General features: G+C 42.2%; 1 protein-coding gene across 2 annotated transcripts in view; it reads left to right on the top strand.

Annotated features, from left to right (window-relative positions):
• The window catches only part of Cdc123 (cell division cycle 123), a 49119-nt gene extending 32993 nt beyond the window's left edge, over positions 1-16126 (top strand). For both annotated transcript variants that reach the window (XM_042278121.2, XM_076572764.1), the window contains 6 exons: positions 2860-2935; positions 6087-6209; positions 7184-7212; positions 12188-12316; positions 15147-15284; positions 15852-16126. In XM_042278121.2, the coding sequence (XP_042134055.1) occupies positions 2860-2935; positions 6087-6209; positions 7184-7212; positions 12188-12316; positions 15147-15284; positions 15852-15878 (522 nt within the window). In that variant the 3' untranslated portion in view covers positions 15879-16126. The remainder of the gene's footprint in view (positions 1-2859; positions 2936-6086; positions 6210-7183; positions 7213-12187; positions 12317-15146; positions 15285-15851) is intronic.
• The last annotated feature ends 1451 nt before the right edge of the window (positions 16127-17577 follow it).

Genomic DNA, 17577 nt, shown 5'->3' with positions numbered 1-17577 from the left:
AGTCAAGGCCACACAGTGAGACCCTATCTCAAACAAACAAGAGAAGGAAAGAGAGAGGCTTAGTCAATGTTCTGTTGCTGTAAAAAACACCATGACCATGGCCAACTCTTATAAAAGAAAACATTTAATTAGTGCTTACTTACAGTTTGAGTTTTAGTCCATTGTCAAGGTGGGAAACATGGTGGCACACAGGCAGACATGCTGGAGAGGTGGCTGAGAGTTCTACATCCAGATTGGCAGGCAACAGGAAGAGAGACTCTGGGCCTGCCTTGAGCATTTGAAACCTCAAAGCCCACCCCCAGTGACACACTTTCTCCAACAAGGCCACACCTCCTAATAGAGCCACTCCCTTGTGTCCAAGCTTTCAAATCTTATTCAAGCCACCACAGAAAGAAAATGAGTATGTACTATTTATAGGCTATATATTAGAATATATGTACAGAATATAGAATACTGTACACAGAGAATATACACATTCTTGAGTAAAATAAATGCTTTTGTACTTTTCACCCACCAAATCTGGTTCAGAGCCTGCACCGTACTGTAACCTGTGTCTGCTAGCCAGGGCCACCACCTACCAGCTCATCCATAGCTTCAGAACAGCACCACAAGCTGAAGGGAGATCAAGCCCTGAAAGTAGGGTCCAAACTACGCTAACAGGAAAGTCATCCTCCTCCCTCTGCCTCTTTACATCATTCCCTCATTTTACAGAGAACATGAGAAGAGTGGAGGGCAGTGATGCTGCTTTAGTAGAGACTGTAGTCATTGCAAACTCCAGGCTTTATTCCAGTTCTTGAAAATGTACATACAAATATTCAAATGGGTACTGTTGTTAAATACAGCTAATTTCTTAACTAATTAATTAAATCTGGAGTTTTCTTATCCTTTAGATGCTACATAGTAGGCTATCACTTGTAATTATTCTGGATTGGTTTTGAATTTGCATCATTAAAACACAGTTTCTGAAAAATTTGAAGCAAGTGTGATCACCTTTGCTTGTTAATTGCAGAACATTTTCATATTTGGTTTTATAATATCTTAGAATTAGTGCCATGATTAATTTTTTTTCTTTATTATTTGCTTCTAGACATCTCTGTATAATACACGTTTTTGTCTACAGACTGGGGATGCAACCTACTTTGTGTGCCATGCTTTAGGCCCTGGGTTTGTCCTCAGCATTACAAAGAAAAAATATTGTCCACTGATACTCACTGTATTGAATATTCTTTGTGTTGAATAGCTATACTGATTATTGTAGAACATTGAATTTATCATAGGCCACTAAACAGTTAATAGTGTCCGTTCCTGGGATCTTTACATGCAAATGTGAGCTTTTCCACCACTGATTTCCACAGTGTATTTTACCCATGCCATCATCCAATCTTTTATAGCATTATTTGTATGCATATTACATATTTACACCTCCTGCTTTGCTGAACAACTTCCTGTGATGCACCTGCTCTGTGTTGGCACTTGGTGCTAGCTGCATAAGAACCGTCTTTCACTGAGGTATAATACTCGTTGAAATGTCGTCATTTAAAGCTAAGATCTACTTACCAGTCCTTTGCTGTTGTATTGCTTTTGTTTTGATACAGCAGCATCATGGTAAGATATGAAAGTTAAGGCTAGGGAAGTGATATTCCTCAAGTAATTAAAGTGAAAAATGTTGCAAGCAGAATGCCGTGTAGCATATGCCTCTGTCTGTATTTTTAAAAGTGTTTCCATATGCTATATACTTATGTATTCCTGGACTACTTCTAGAAAGACAAATAAGAACCAGAAAGCTCTGGTTGCTTCTGAGGACAGCAGAAAGATTAGGCAAGGAGAAAGGCTTTATCCTTTGTGCTTTAGAAATCAACTACTGTGTGTGTGTTATTTGTTGCTGTTAGTGTGCTACAGTTGCTTATTTGTTGCTAAATAAAATTTCCATAGCCATATTGCATACACCCTATCCCAAGATCAACTTTTAATTCATAAGGATGTATAGTATTTTAGTTTGAGGTTCACAGGTTTTGTTTTTGTTTTTTTAAATTTAATTTGTTCATTTTCTTTTATACCAACATATATGTATCATGTATACATATGTACCATCATATATGTATCATATGTGTTCTTGGTGCCCATGGAGGTTAGAAGAGGGCATTGGATCCTCTAGGACTGGGGCTATGGGAGGTTGTGGACTTCCATGTAGCTGCTGGGAACTGAACCTAAGTTCTCTGCAAGAGTAACAAGTACTCTTAACTGCCGAACCATCTTTCCTTAAAATACCACATTTGCAAGGCTCAACCCAGAGCTCACAATAATAAATGATGGACTCAATGCATTTTGGAGTCTTAAGACATTTAATAAAAGAACTTACTTTTCTTTAAGAAGAGGAAGTTATTACCAGGAAGTTTAAATACCAGAAAAATTGAGGAAACACTACCTACTTATGTCCTCATTGGTAACATTTTGGTCCTTCCCTTTCTTGTAGGAGAGAAGAAGGGTGGAGGAAGAGGAGGGAGACTGAGACTCTTCCAAAGTAGTTCATACACCATCTTAAAGCTTTGAAAAACACTGTGCTGTTTTTCAATGGAACACAGGGCCTCAGTGCTAAAATTATTTATTTTTTTGATACTCTTTAAGAGGTGCACAATATACACACAATTTTGACAAGATGCATTTTGTCCTAAAGTGTTTCAGAACAAATCTTCCTTGTTAGAGTAATGGTCACAGCTCTGTTGCCTGCATCTCCTGTCACATCTCCTGTCTTGAGTGGCCTCATTTTCTCAAAACCACTTTTATGGCAATCATAATAAGGTCTTGATGTGAAAGAGTCTTCTTGTAGACCTCTGTTATATTTATTCTTTTTATCTACAGCTTGTCCTCCGAAAATGGTGTGAATTAATTCCTGGGGCTGAATTCCGATGTTTTGTCAAGGAAAACAAGCTTATTGGTGAGTTCTTTTCATCCTTGAAGGTGATCTTTAATGTGTGCATGTTTCCAGAAATCAAACCCAGATCCTGGTATATGCTAGGCAAGTGCTCTGTTTTAGCCCTAGTTCCAAAGTAATCTTCAAAAGAAGACGGCTGGTGAGGTGGCTCAGTGGGTACAGGTCACCAAGTCTGGTGACCTGAGCTCAGTTCTGGAGCCTACGTGGTGGAAGGAGAGAACTAGTTCCCATAGGTTGTTCTTTGACTACCACACGGACATGTCTGCTCACAGGTGTGTGTTCACACGTGCATGAGCAGGCACACACACACACACACACACACACACACACACACACACACGTTAAACAAATCAATGATAAATATTTTTGTTTTTTGAAAAAGAGGAAGAGAACTATGATGTAAATTTTAGAATTTTGTTCTTTTATGGTTGAATTGTATTTCATTGTGTGAATATATTAATATTATTTTTATCATATCACAATGTCATACTGTTTCATAAATATGTACAATTATCATGTTTCATTAAAAAAATAAAATAACCAAAGGAAAGAAGGCAAGCTTTTGAAGGGAATAACTTCAGTGACCAGGGTAATGGTCAGTTTTGCTGCCAGCTGCTGCCTCTGTTTGGTATTGAGTCTTGAGCTCTGTGTTACTAAGGTTCCTGGGTATATGTTCAATTTCCACACAGGAAGATATCACTGTTAGTCTTGTCTGGACTCTAGAGTTGGAGGGCACAGCTATTAACTATGCTCAACACACAATATCTGTAATATTACCTACTTGCTGTTAGAAAGTTTTGTATTACTGCTGGGTGGCACACACCTTTAATCCAAGCACTTGTGAGGCAGAGCCAGGAGAATCTCTGTGAGTTGAAGGCCAGCCTGGTCTACAGAGTGAGATCCAGGACAGGCATCTCAAAAAACCAAAAGGAAAAAAAAAAAAAGAAAGAAAGAAAGAAAGAAAAAGAAAGAAAGTTTTGTATTACTAGCAATAAAGTGCTTGTTATAAACATTTTAGCCAAGTTTTAACAATCTTTTCTTTTTTTTAAAGATTTATTTTATTTAGTTATGTGTATGTGTGTTTCTGTGTGGAGGGTATGTATACATAGTGCATATACCCATAGAGTTCAGACGTGTTGATTCTTATTGTTGGTATTTTTTGGATCGTGCACTCTTTTGTGGGGCCTGCCACCCAGCTCCCATATAAATCACACACGGAGGCTTATACTTAACTATAAATGCCCAGCCTTAGCTTGGCTTAGTTTCTAGCCAGCTTTTCTTATCTTAAATCATCCTGTCTACCTTTTGCCTCTGGGCTTTTCTCTTCTGTAAATCTTACTCTTATTCCATGGCTTGCTGTGTAGCTGTGTGGCTGGGCCCTGGAGTCCTCCTCTGTCTCTGGCTCCTAGATCAGGTCTCTCCTCCCAGTTTTCTCCTTCTATATATACACTCTGCCTGCCAGCCCCTCCTATCCTTTCTTTTGCCTTGCTATTGGCCAGTTCTTTATTAGACCATCAGGTGTTTTAGATAGGCACAGTAACACAGCTTTACAGAGCTAAACAAATGCAACATAAGCAAAAGTAATACACCTTAAAATGATATTCTACTACAGAATCTGCCTGGAGTTGAAGCTACAGGGAGTCCTAAGATGTCCCCTACAATCTTTGTTTTGTTATTAGGGCACTATTTATTACATGAGCAAAAGAAAATATATTCAACAAACAAGTGCATTGCTTGTTTTGTTAGCTATCACTTATTCAGGCTAAATGCTGAAGATAATTTGTTCTTTTAAAATTTTTCCAGTGCATTTTTTGGTGATTTTTATTATTATTTTGCATCCCAACTGCAGTTTCCCCTCCGTCCTCTCCTCTTCAGTCCTCCCTACTACCCTCGCCCCAAACCACTCCTCCATTTCTGCTTAGAAAAAGGCGGGCCTCCCATAGATATCAGCTAAACATGGCATATCAAGTTGTAGTAAGACTAGGCACCTCCCTTTGTACTAAGGCTGGGCAAGGCAACCTAGTATGAGGAGTAGGGTCCCAAAAGCTGATAAAAGACTCAGAGACAACCCCTGCTCCCACAGTTGGAGTTCCGCAAGAAGACCAAGCTATGCAACTGTAACATATACAGAGGGCCTAAGTCAGTCTCATGCAGGCTCCCTGGTGGTTGGTTCAGTCTCTGTGAGCCCCTGTGAGCCCTGGTTAGTTGGTTCTGTGGACCATTTCCTTGTGGTGTCCTTGACCCCTTTGGCTCCTACAATCCTTCCTCCCCCTCATCTGCAGGGTTCCCCGAGCTCTGCCTAGTGTTTGGCTGTGGGTCTCTGCATTTGTTCTCATCAGCTAACGTATGTTTTCTATAAAGTTTGTTAACAAAGGGGACAAAGAGTAACTGAATGCTTGCCACTGTTCATTGAATGTGACATTGGCATTCATTTCCCGAACTGAAATAAATGTAGGCAGTGGACTGTAGATACTCCTTAGTTTAAGTATGCTGAAGAGAGAGACCTGAGTGTGTGGCTAAGGAATTAGAAGCCTTTCTTTACAGCAGAAACCTTTTCCCTAGGACTTAAATATATTGAGGGCTTCATACAACATCCCCTTCAGTATATTTGGAAATCACTTTTTAAAAAAAGGAATGTTTGATTTTCTGTAGCTTGAAAGATCAGCCTCTGAAGACAGATAGCTTCCCCAAAACAGGAAAAGTAGACTGCTTTATAAATACAGCATGCGCATGACAGGTGTGTGAGAGGACTATTTTACCCCTCCCACACTGCACATGACAGGTGTGTGAGAGGGCTGTTTTACCCTTCCCACAGTGGAAGAGGATCTCAATTTGAAGAGATGGTCTTCGGAAAATAAAAGCATATACACACAGGTTTAGAATTGTCACTTGCATGTTTTAGTCAGCAAGCCTTTTTGTAACTGAATTCTTTCCATTCTGCTAAATAAAAAACTACTTTCAAAATTAAGAATGCATGGCAGTATGGAGCTTAAGATTTACTTGTCCACGTGACCTTTGTAGTTGAGTCCTTGTGCTGCAGGGCTCACCTGCTTGGTCTTTGGACATCTTTAACGACTTTGATTACTACTTTGAATTACGTGTTGGCACTTTAGGAGTCCTGTCTGCTAACAGCCGTGGATTGTTTTCTTGTCAGGTATTTCTCAGAGGGACTACACGCAATACTATGACCATATTTCTAAACAAAAAGAAGAAATCTGCAGATGCATTCAAGACTTTTTCAAGAAACACATACAGTATAAATTCTTAGATGAAGATTGTGAGTATTCTCTGTCTGTGCAGTCATGTGAGACTGCTTACTGAGCCTCACTCACTATGGTCCATCTTTAACACTCAGCTCAAAGGTCCGTGCTTTTAGCGTGTTACTATATTACCAGTTGTTATCCCTGATGATTTGTGTCCATTTCACCTCATTTAATTAGATAATGTTATTTGATTTCAAGGCAGTTCTCTCTCCGTGCTTGGAGATGTTTGTGCATTTCATAGGATCTGTGTGGAGAGCAGAGTGCCGCTTCTCCTTTTACTTTCTGTCTGTGTAATCAAAGACAGCAGTGACTGCAGAGCAAACAGCTGGGTTGTTTTGAGGAACTGAAAATTTGTGGTATGTTAAGAGAGTTTTTTGAATAACCTAGAATTAGACCTATGATTTATGCCTTTTCTACTTGCCACGACTGGGTTCCATAGCAGATTTAATTAAAAAAGAAGATGAATTGTGCTGTCTCATAATTACATTTTGTGCTTTCTTATGACAAATTTTTACTCATTTCACGCCTCAGATAAGTGATGGATGTTCCTTTTATTAGTATTTCTCTGGTGATAGCTTCCTCTGCCCATGTAAGCAGCTGGTTCAGATGATGTTGGCGTTCGTTTGCAGAGAAGGAGGAGGCAGTCACACAAGGAACACAGTCCAGGGTGCTTTTATGTCTGGAATTTTATTCATCAGTGAGTCAGTGAATGGTGTGGTTTTGGGGCAGAGTCTCACACTGTAGTCCACTGGCCTGGATACCACTGGTCCAAGCTGACCCTTCCCTTGCAGCAATCCTCCTGCCGTAGTTCCCCAGTGCTAAGGAGCATGGGCCACCATTACTGACTGAGTTTGGAGGTTTAGAAGTATTAAGTATTCAAGGCTAATGATCTGCTGTGTTAGTAATAAAGCGTACTTGAGTTTTCAAAAAGAGATATTAATTATAAAAGTATTAGTTTATTAGTAACTGAGCTTTTTCTTCTTTGCAGTTGTGTTCGATATATACAGAGACAGTAGGGTAAGTAGCCTGTAGTTAACTTGCTTAAAAATCAGGAATGGCGAGCATAGTTCCCAGCCATTAAGGTTGTGAAAGGCCTGCTGCTCAGGATATGTGTCCTCAAGCCGAGGCTGTTCCTTACAGTAGCATACCCAACATGAATAAACTCAGTAATTTTGGTTTTGCAACAGTCTCTCCATGTAGCTCTGCTGGCCCGGAACCAGGTTGTCTTTAAACTCATGACCCTCCTGCCTTTGCTCCTGTGTGTTAGGATTATGACCATGTGCACTAAATGCAGGGACTAGTAAAAGAACAAGTAGATAAATAAGTGGCTACGTTATGTCTTTCTTCACAAGTTTTGGGAGATCTGGCTCTGCTGAAAATGATTCATTGTACACAGTTTAAGTGGCCAGGAATTTGTCATTTGGTACTTAATTTTTTTTAAAGCCAACTGAAAGGTTTTTTGTATGACTTGCTTTAGACTAAAGATGTGAATTTGTTTACATTTATTCTTTATTTTTTTCCTTTAATATAAGAGTGTGTGTGTGTGTGTGTGTGTGTGTGTGTGTGTGTGTGTGTGAAAGCTGCACATGTGTATTTATGTGTATTCATGTGGATGTGGGTTGTGCACATAGACAGAGGATAAACTCAGGTAGCATCCTCAGAAATGCTGCCTGTCTCCACCAAGGCAGCAGCTGTCATCGGCCTGGACCTCATCAATTAAATGAGGCCGGCTGGGCAGTGAGCCCCAGGGGTCTTCCTGTCTCCCCTCCCCAGTACTGGCCTACAAATGTGTACCAACCATGCCTGACATTTTCTGTGGTTTCTGGGGATCAAATTTGGGCCCCCATGGCAGTGAGGCAAGCACTTTACCAACTGAGTTATCTCCTCAGCCCCAGGTTGACATTTTAAACTTAAATTTATTTTTTATCTAATACATAAAAATGTAAAAATTAAATGAATTTAGCGTTTCAATACATGTCTGCACTGTGTAATGTTTAGTTCTGGGTAAACATCTTTCTACTCAAATATTTGTCATTTCTTTATGGTAAGAACATTGAAAATTCTCTTGGTTCATTGAACCACACAGTACATCATCATTATCTAGCAGGCATTTCCAAACTGCAGCCTGTGGTCACATGTGTCCCAGGATAGCTATGAATGGGACCCAGTACATTTGAGGTGACAATATCCTATCTCACTGTTAAAAGGTTGAATATCCTGATAGTCACCCTGATATGCAATAGCACATCAGAACTTCTTATTCCTCTTTATTAACTTTGTACATTGATCAACTTCTGCCCCTCTTGCTCTCCACCCAGCCTCTGGTAGCCACCTGTCTACTCTTGACTCCTGTGAGATACGGGTTTGATTTCAAATATGGATGAGATCATGTGGTATTTGCCCTTGCCTGGCTTTGTTCACTTACGTAAGGCTTTCTAGTTCACCCGTATTGGCTCAGACAACTGGCTAGCAATTTTTTTTATTGCTCAACACTATTCAGTTGTGTATTTGGATCACATTTTCTTTATCCACTTATCAGCTGATTGACCCCTAGGCTGTCCACACTTCCAGGCTGTTGTGAATAGTGTTGCAAATACAGATGGGAGGACAACAGTTTCTTCAGGCACTCACTTCCCCTCCTCGGATGTATGCCAAGACTGAGATTGCTGGGTCATACGGTGCTTCCATTTTCATTGTATTTTTACATTGATAATGTGTGAGAGTGCGGATGCGCTTGCATGTGCTTTTCTCTTTCCACTATGTGGGTTCCAGGAATCAAACCCAGGTCATCAGCATTGTCACAAAGAATGCAGGCCTATTTTTAACTTTTTGAGGAACTTTCATGCTGTTCCTCATGGACTGGGATAGCTTACATTGCTCCCAGCAATACATGAGGACTCACTGTCCCCCAATCCTTGCCAACGCTTGTTACCTTTGTTCTTTTGGATAGCAGCTGTTCGGGCTGGCATGAGGTAGTATCTCATTGGAGCTCTAATTTACACACCTCTGGTGAGTGGTTTTGAGCATTTTTTTTGTGTCTGTTGGCCATCTGTATGTCTTCTTTTGAGAAACTTCTAACACTTTCAATTAACATCTTAAAAGTGTTGCAGACTGGTTGGATGAGAAGAAAACAAAGGCTTGATTTAATCCAAGCTTCCCATAGCAGAGAGTTCACTGTTTAAGCCACGTGATCTCAGAGAAGCCTTGGTCTGAGTATTGTCCTGTGATTCCTGCTTGATGACTGACCTATTAGAAGATAGCAAATACATTTTCTCATGTCTGGCCCGTTTACCATCAGGGGTCTCATTCCTGCTCCACTGTGACTGTGGTGCCTCTCACAACTTCGAATTCTTTTTGACCAAGGGACTGTGGCCCATAGAATCGTGCCTCCTAGTAACTGTTAGCTGTTTCCTCCTGTTAAGTCAAAACATTTCCGGTCCTTCACCCCTCGTCTTCTAGAGTGATGGTAGAAACTAAGCAATAGAAAGGGTTATAAAGGGAGGTGAGGTAGGAGCTGGGAGGAGAACCCAGTGGATAAAGGGTTTGTGGTGCAAGCATGGGGATCGGAGTCCAGTCCCCAGAACCACACAGAAGGTCATGGCGTAACCCCTGTAAACACAGCTCTCCACAGGTAGAGACGAGGAGTTCCTGGGCCAGGCTGGCAGCTGGAGTAGCCAGATCAGCCAGCTCTGGGTCCAGTGAGAGACCCTGCCTCAGTAAGTGAAGCGGAGAGAAATCCAGGAAGATAGCTGGATGTAAGCCTCTGGTTTCCATGTGAACATACATGTACTTATGTGACCACATATCACACATGTATGCACATCACACATACACAAAAGGATAGATGAAATGGGGTAAAGACAAGGAATGATGTTTTAGAAAGTTTCAGCTTTGTGGAGATAAGCCTCAGAAGAGTGGGAGGCGGGGTGAGTTGATGGATAGAAATCTGATCCTGCAGGCAGGGGTCCCTGCTGTCGCTCAGCTCTGCTTCTTACTGCAGACATTGGCAGATCACTCACAGGGCCATCATTTATGAATCCGTGCTGTGCTAGCTGCTGCGATTCTGACAGGAAGCTTCGAACAAGACAACCTCGGACAGTGGAGGAATTTATTATCTTGACATGGAAGTGGCAGACATGTAAATGCTTGTGAAGAATGGCCTGCTGCAGGCAGCATCAAGGCAATTAGAACAGGATAAACCCAGGCTACTGTCTAGAACATGCTTTTTTCCCAACGGGCTTTTAGTATCATTTAAATCCATATCTCTCTTTATAATGCTGTAAGGTATGTGTTCTCTGCCCACATTGTACAGATACTAAAGCGGTTATTTCATACACTGGCAGTTGAAAATGTTGGAATCTGGCAAGTGTCCTGATCACTGACTTAGTAGGGCTGACAGGTAGATGCAGCTGTTTCGCCTGTAAAAAGAGTTGAGGAATTTCTTAACGTGAACTTGGACGAGTACAAGAGTAATGGTAGCTGAGATCTTGAGGATCTGAAGCGTGTTACATTTTTAAAAGTGAGAAGCACGCCAGTCTAAACATCATGACAGTTTCTGTTCAGAGGTTTAGACCATATTGCAAAACTCATTTGCAGTTACTCAATGGCACATATATAAGAGTTTGCTAGACACTTTCTTGAATATATTATTGTGTGGCTATTCTTGTAGAAAGCTAACTCATGTATGTAAGTGGTCTGGTTCATGAAATACAACTGAAATGAGTTTGTACCTGGCGACACTTTGATACATCTGTGTTTATTGTGGTTGGGCAAGTTGATTCAGTGCTACAGTCTTACTGTTCTGTGCTCGGCACATTGGTGACCCACCCATTCAATAAGTCTAAGATGGGGCATTGAAAAAAGGTTTTCAGAAGCTCCCTTAAGGATAATAATATACTGGTAGAATTGAGAGTCATTATGTACATTCTTTTCTTTCTTTCTTTCTTTCTTTTTTTTTTTTTTTTTTTTTTGTGAGACAGGGTTTTGCTATATACCTCTACCTGGTCTAGAACTCACAACTCACTGTGTGGAGCAGTTTGGGCTGAAACTCGCAGAGATCTATCTGCCTCTTAGAGTCTTAAAGAAATCATTTTTGTCCCTCTCTCACCTTTTCAGTTGTGACGTGCTGTATTGTTATTAACTTGCAGTTTCATTCCTTTCTGGACAGAATCTATGTTTAATTTTGAGTCTTGCTAGTGTAAGTTTGGCTTTGTAACTTGATCATGCCCTTGGAAACTTTCTGTATGTGCTTGCCAAAGGAGGTTTGGCTTGTGTGTGCTGTATTCTACTGGTAGCTATATCTAGATCAAATTTGTTGCTAAAATCTGTAGCTCCTGGAGGAAACGGTGCTTGAGGATCCCTTGAAAATCAACACATTTGGGAGAAGGGATGGGAACGCTGATGAACAATATTGGCAATGAGTGATAAACGGATGCAACTGACTAGGAGAAAATGGAGTCTTTTGTGCTATTTGTTTATTTTTATATATGTGTAGATTTTATCACATGGAAAAAATCCTAATTTTTTTGGCTACTTGATTTATTAGTTACTGAGCAACATTCTTTCCCTTAGGTGACATCTAGTAGACTGTCTCTGAAGAGAAGAAATTCCTTTCAAAAGCTGATAAATCTTTTTCATCTCCCCTTCATGTGCTTTCAAGATCTGTCATACGTGCAAACTAAATGCCATATTGAAAACTAAAAAATAAAATAAAATAAAAATTTCTGTACTCTTTGTAGTGTGTTAAGTGAGCCCTCATGGGGCCTTTTCTGACTGGTTTTCTTCCCTCCCCATCAGTCAGCCCCTTAGCTCTGTCTGCTTTGACAAGGGACTCTTGGATGGGACACTGAGGAATGATCTTTTGAAGTAGTTTCCAAGAGTTTAAGATGATAGTTAAGGGACCATAATAGGAAAATGCCTTTTTAATAAAAGAGTATAGGTTGTGTTTGTTTTTATTTTATACTTAGCTGATTTTTTTCTGTCTGTGCTCTAGGGGAAGGTATGGCTGATTGATTTTAATCCATTTGGGGAAGTCACAGACTCATTGTTGTTTACTTGGGAAGAGCTGACATCTGAGAACAACCTAAGAGGTGACTTCAGTGAAGGGGACGATCAGGGGCAGGTAAGACCAACCTTTTCAGTCCATTCACCACGCCCTTGATTGAGTACGCAGGACTTGGACCACTGGGAAGGAGTCCAGTGGACACAGCTTTGCTGGCTGTTACTTCCTGTCAGAGTGAGTCCATGTGGCTCATTCCTTTACCTGGAAAGCAGAGTTTTTCTACTTACTCTAGTTGTCTTAGCTCTGCCTGTCATGCTCACTGGGAAGAACCTTGACCCTCAGTTCTTATCACTGCTTCTCTGGTCCTTGCTTCCTGCTGAGGGTTCAGAGAGTAGTGGCTGCATGTCCACCCAGAGCAGCGTCTCTTCACAGTGTGACCTCGGCTTTCTTTCGTGATGCCTGTCCCTGGTCAGCGTTCATCTCAATGGTCTCCAGGCTGGTTCCACCTCTTCCAGCCATTGTTCCTATCTTCCTCTTAGCAGATCCTTTCGGTCCCTCTAGAGGAAGAAATTACTCAGCTCAGTTGTCTGCAAAGCCTTGGGCTCACCCCTGCCTGCCCTCCTAAGACCTGAGCTCACCCCTGCCTGCCCTCCTAAGACCTGAGCTCTCCCCTGCCTGCCCTCCTAAGCCCTGAGCTCACCCTGCCTGTCCTCCTAAGCCCTGAGCTCACCCCTGCCTGCCCTCCTAAGCCCTGAGCTTTCTGCTGGACTTAGCATGTTGTGTTTCCCTCTCTTCATTCCTTCCTTTCCACCCTCTTGTTGTCTACTCCTGTCTGTTAGGGGTCAGCCAGGTTCATGTAGCTCCCATCTTAATTTTTTTTTTCTTTAACAACATTTATTTATGCAACTACACTCATTCTTTTTCCCATCATCACAGCTAACCTTTCTTTAAACAAATTTGTTTTACCTTTTCTATCCTTAAACATGCTTGCCTGAGGAGCTACAGGCAAAGGAAATGGTTGCTGGGAGAGGAGGAAGAGTTCTCTTCAGTGGAGGCTGAGGTTGAGTTGTCTTTGTTCACCCATGCTCAACAGCCGACTCTAACAAGTCCAGTTAGGGAACTGCTGCAAGAGCTGGGAGCGGTGTCTCATCACAGCCACTTCCCTAGTCTCTTGCTGCCTGACCTCACTTGCGTCACCCCACATTCCTCGTCTTCTGGCACTCCGTAGACCCTGCCTTTGGTAAAGGCCCTGAGTGACTTGACCTCTGATAACAGACACACAGCCCTTCTCTTACTGATGCTTGGCAGGTGCCCTCCTGTTCTCACCATCTCTGTCTTGGAGGGATACACATTCTCTTCCTGCTCTTCCGGCTGCTTCTCTGCCTTTATGAGGAGCAAGTTTATTTCACTCAGCTTTCCCTTACTGTCGTCACCCTTCTGTCCTGGGCCCTCTTTGGTCTTCCCTTTGCGCCTCTGAGTGAGGTCGATATTCAGCCGAATGCGGTCCTTGCCAAACCTTCTCAAGCACTGTTGATGTGCTTCCTCCTGCACTCAGGTTTCTAAGGACGGTGTCTCTCCTGTCCTTGGTACATCTGTGGGGCTAACACAGTGCCAGACACTGCTCGTGTGTGTCATATCAACCAGTGAAGGAACTTTGTCACTGTTGGTATTTTAGAGTAATGAGCTGTTCAACTGAAAGACGGAATTACTTACCCAAGTAGGAGAGACATAGTTGTTCATCAGAAGTGCTTTTACATGGTTGTTCTCCACACAGTCTTTCATTTACTTCTAAATCTTAGAGGCTGGGACTTGACAGGACTTGGTTCCTGGCTCTTTCCATAGTATTTGCCCTGCTTGTCCTTGGACCATAGAGACCCAGACCTCCCTCTACTCTAGAAACCTAAGAAGCCTGAAAAGCCCAGCTTTGCCTGAAAGTCTTTGATCTAGTCATCTCTACGGGCCCCAAAACCTGATCTGCTCCCTGTTCATCTCTCAGCCCAGATGGCCCCTCTCTAAAGAGCCTCCAGACTGTCCCTCTAAGATGGTCGTCGTTGTCTTAGCACATAGCTCTTTGGTTCCATAACTCCTTCACTGTCTGACATAGTCTGGTCATTGATTTGTTCACTACTGACCATCTGTCTCCGGTCCCCCACTCTGTCTCCCATTCCCAGAACAAAGTCCGCACAGAGCACATGACTCTTGTCAAGTAGTTGGGTTATCTGTGTAAGGTGTGGCCTGCTTTTCAGGGCTACCTGGTCCCGGCCTGTTCAGGTTCCTGTCTTGTCTTCCTCTGCTGGACACCAACCATCCTCACCTAGATAACTGCCACCTGGGAAGTCTAAAGCCAAGACCTTTTGTCTCTGGAGTCCTTTTTGGCACAAGGCAACATGTAAATATCATAAGCAAGACTTGACCAAATGTACTAAAGAATGAGTTGGAAGACTAGTGACCTATGAACTTGCAGTTCATATAGATAGTGTGATGGCAGATGATTTAAGAGGGGTATAAAAAGATTATGGAATCCAGGGTACTCATTTGCCCTCATGATGAAGGGCAAAGTACTTGCAGGAGCATACCTCCCAACTGCACACCCGTAGAAAGTGAAATTATTAGAGTTCTGGCCTGTATGGGAGTGCTTGGACACCGAGGGTACTAATCCTGGGCCCTGTCCTGCTCAGGAGCTTCTCCACAGCACACTGTGGTGTACGCAGGCAGCTCTTAGTGACCACTTAGCTCTAAATGGAACACTACTTTGAAAGGCTTTCTATTCCCTTTCTAGTGACCATGTAGAATTATTTTAAATTCTGGCACCTTCTCTTACTTTAGGATCTTGTTTTCTTCCTTCTGTAGTACAGAAGAGAACAATGGCATTGAGATTGTGCTAGTGTCGTTTTTAAGTTTGGAAAGTAGACCTTAAGAACAATGACAGACTGCTGTTTCCTCTGTAAAGGACTCCCCGGCTTTCCGCTGCACCAACAGTGAAGTCACAGTACAGCCCAGCCCCTACCTGAGCTACCGGCTGCCCAAGGACTTTGTGGACCTTTCCACCGGGGAGGATGCTCACAAGCTCATCGATTTTCTTAAGCTGGTAGAGTATGGACGTTCATGTGCGGGCCATCCTTTTCAGTTGGGGTTCAAGTGTGCTCTGTGACATTTCCTTTTAGTCCTGAACCACCTGGACTTTTATCGCTAATTATGAATTAAAGGACCACAATGAAAGAATTAGGCCACTTTGTAAGTAAATAGGAACTATGAGCTCAAGGGGTAGTTTATCAGTCAGGATGGCAGAAGATACTTTTATGACACATACTCATTTTGAAAAATTTGCATACTGCCAGCTTTTAAGTATGTATGTTGTTGTGGGGTCCGAAGACCAAGTCTCCTCTGCTACTACATGGTGATTGTGAATATATGTTTCCATGTATGTTTCTTTGTCGGAGTGTGTGCACCATGTAAGAAAGAGAAGAAAGTATTCAGATGCCTGAGGGTTGTCACTATCAAATTGGTTAAAGCATGTTTTTTCCCATAATTTGTAGCCACACCTTTTGTGAAGACCTCCAGAAAATGACACATTCTGACAGAAACAGTGACCTTGACTGGGCAAACATTCCAGTTAGAATATGCTGCTTCACCATACTCTTGGTTTCCTTTACAGAAAAGAAATCAGCAAGAGGACGACTGAGTGCTGCCTTGAGAATAAATAGGAGAGGGAAACACAGCTCCCCAGGAGGCTGCCTGTAGAACACAACTCCCAGTGATCCAGCGAGACGAGTGTCGAGGGCAGTGTGCAAAGTCATAGGTTTTTATATTCCTGTGTGTTCACCTGGGGAAAGATGAAGGCACTTTGGTACTCGTAAAAAAATCACATAACAAACAGACCTTAAACATAAGGAAGCATACTGTTCTGATAATAAAATGACTTTTATGAAATACATTTCTTTCCATTTTTATACCTGTCCGGTCGGTGGTCAGAGTTATGCTTTACAGAAACAGTAAGAGAGGGTGAGAGGGAAGAAGAGAGCTTGAGTGATGTGGGAAGGGGAGGGTAGTAGTTGTCATGTGAAGAGAAAGCAGAGTGAGTGCTGAGGGAAGGAAAGGGACCAGTGTGAGGGCAGGGCAGGGGAATGACAGAACAAGCTATAGTGATACACATGTATGGTGTTGCCATGGGGAAACACATTATTTTGTGTGCTGACCTAAAAACATTCATTTAAAAAGTAAAGAAGTGTGGACTGAGATAGCCCAGTGGGTAAAGGTGCGTGAGCCTGGGACCTGAGTGTGGACTGAGATAGCTCAGTGGGTAAAGGTGCGTAAGCCTGCCAACCTGAATGTGGACTGAGATAGCTCAGTGGTAAAGGTGCGTAAGCCTGCCAACCTGAATGTGGACTGAGATAGCTCAGTGGTAAAGGTGCGTGAGCCTGCGACCTGAATGTGGACTGAGATAGCTCAGTGGGTAAAGGTGCGTAAGCCTGCCAACCTGAATGTGGACTGAGATAGCTCAGTGGTAAAGGTGCGTGAGCCTGCGACCTGAATGTGGACTGAGATAGCTCAGTGGTAAAGGTGCGTGAGCCTGCGACCTGAGTTTGATCCCTGGAGGCCATGGTGGAAGGGGAGAACTGACTCCCAATGCCTTCTGACATCTGTGCACTCACACACACACACCATGTGCACACACACATAAAATAAGAAAATTTTAAAATAAAAGAAGTGGATTGGCCGGGCGGTGGTGGCGCATGCCTTTAATCCCAGCACTCGGGAGGCAGAGACAGGCAGATCTCTGTGAGTTCGAGGCCAGCCTGGGCTACCAAGCGAGTTCCAGGAAAGGCGCAAAGCTACACAGAGAAACCCTGTCTCGAAAAACCAAAAAAAAAAAAAAAAAAAAAGAAGTGGATTACTCTTTACTTTCCCATGTAAAAAATAGGATCTTATATTACGATAGGAAATATTTTTCTTGACTTGAAAATTCTAATTTTCCTTGGAGTTTAACTTCAGTTTGGGCATACTTACAAGGACAAGAGATTTCTCACTATCAAGCAACCATGACATCTTTCATTTATGATAATTATTCCAAAATGTATTAGTGAAATTATCATAGATTTCATTGTAATTTGGCTTTTTAAAAATATATTGGACTTTGTGGGGGTGATAGAGCCATTTTATTAAAAACCCACCATTTTAGTAATTATTCTCTCCTGCCTTCAAGGAGCCTCATTTGCTTTGGACTCGCTGTCTGCCCAGGTGAGTGGAAGGAAACAGACATTAGTTTCCCAGGCTGTCTGTCTAAGGTGCTGCAATGGATATTGTAAATGTTGCAGGTATGTTTCTGCATATACAAGATATATATACATACACACAAATGTGAAGCAGACTCCCCTGGCTGA

Source organism: Peromyscus maniculatus, chromosome 5, assembly GCF_049852395.1.
Source record: "Peromyscus maniculatus bairdii isolate BWxNUB_F1_BW_parent chromosome 5, HU_Pman_BW_mat_3.1, whole genome shotgun sequence".
Classification (NCBI taxonomy): Eukaryota; Metazoa; Chordata; class Mammalia; order Rodentia; family Cricetidae; genus Peromyscus; species Peromyscus maniculatus.
The sequence above is the reverse complement of the archived record's forward strand: the minus strand, read 5'-3'. Positions and strand labels throughout refer to the sequence as shown.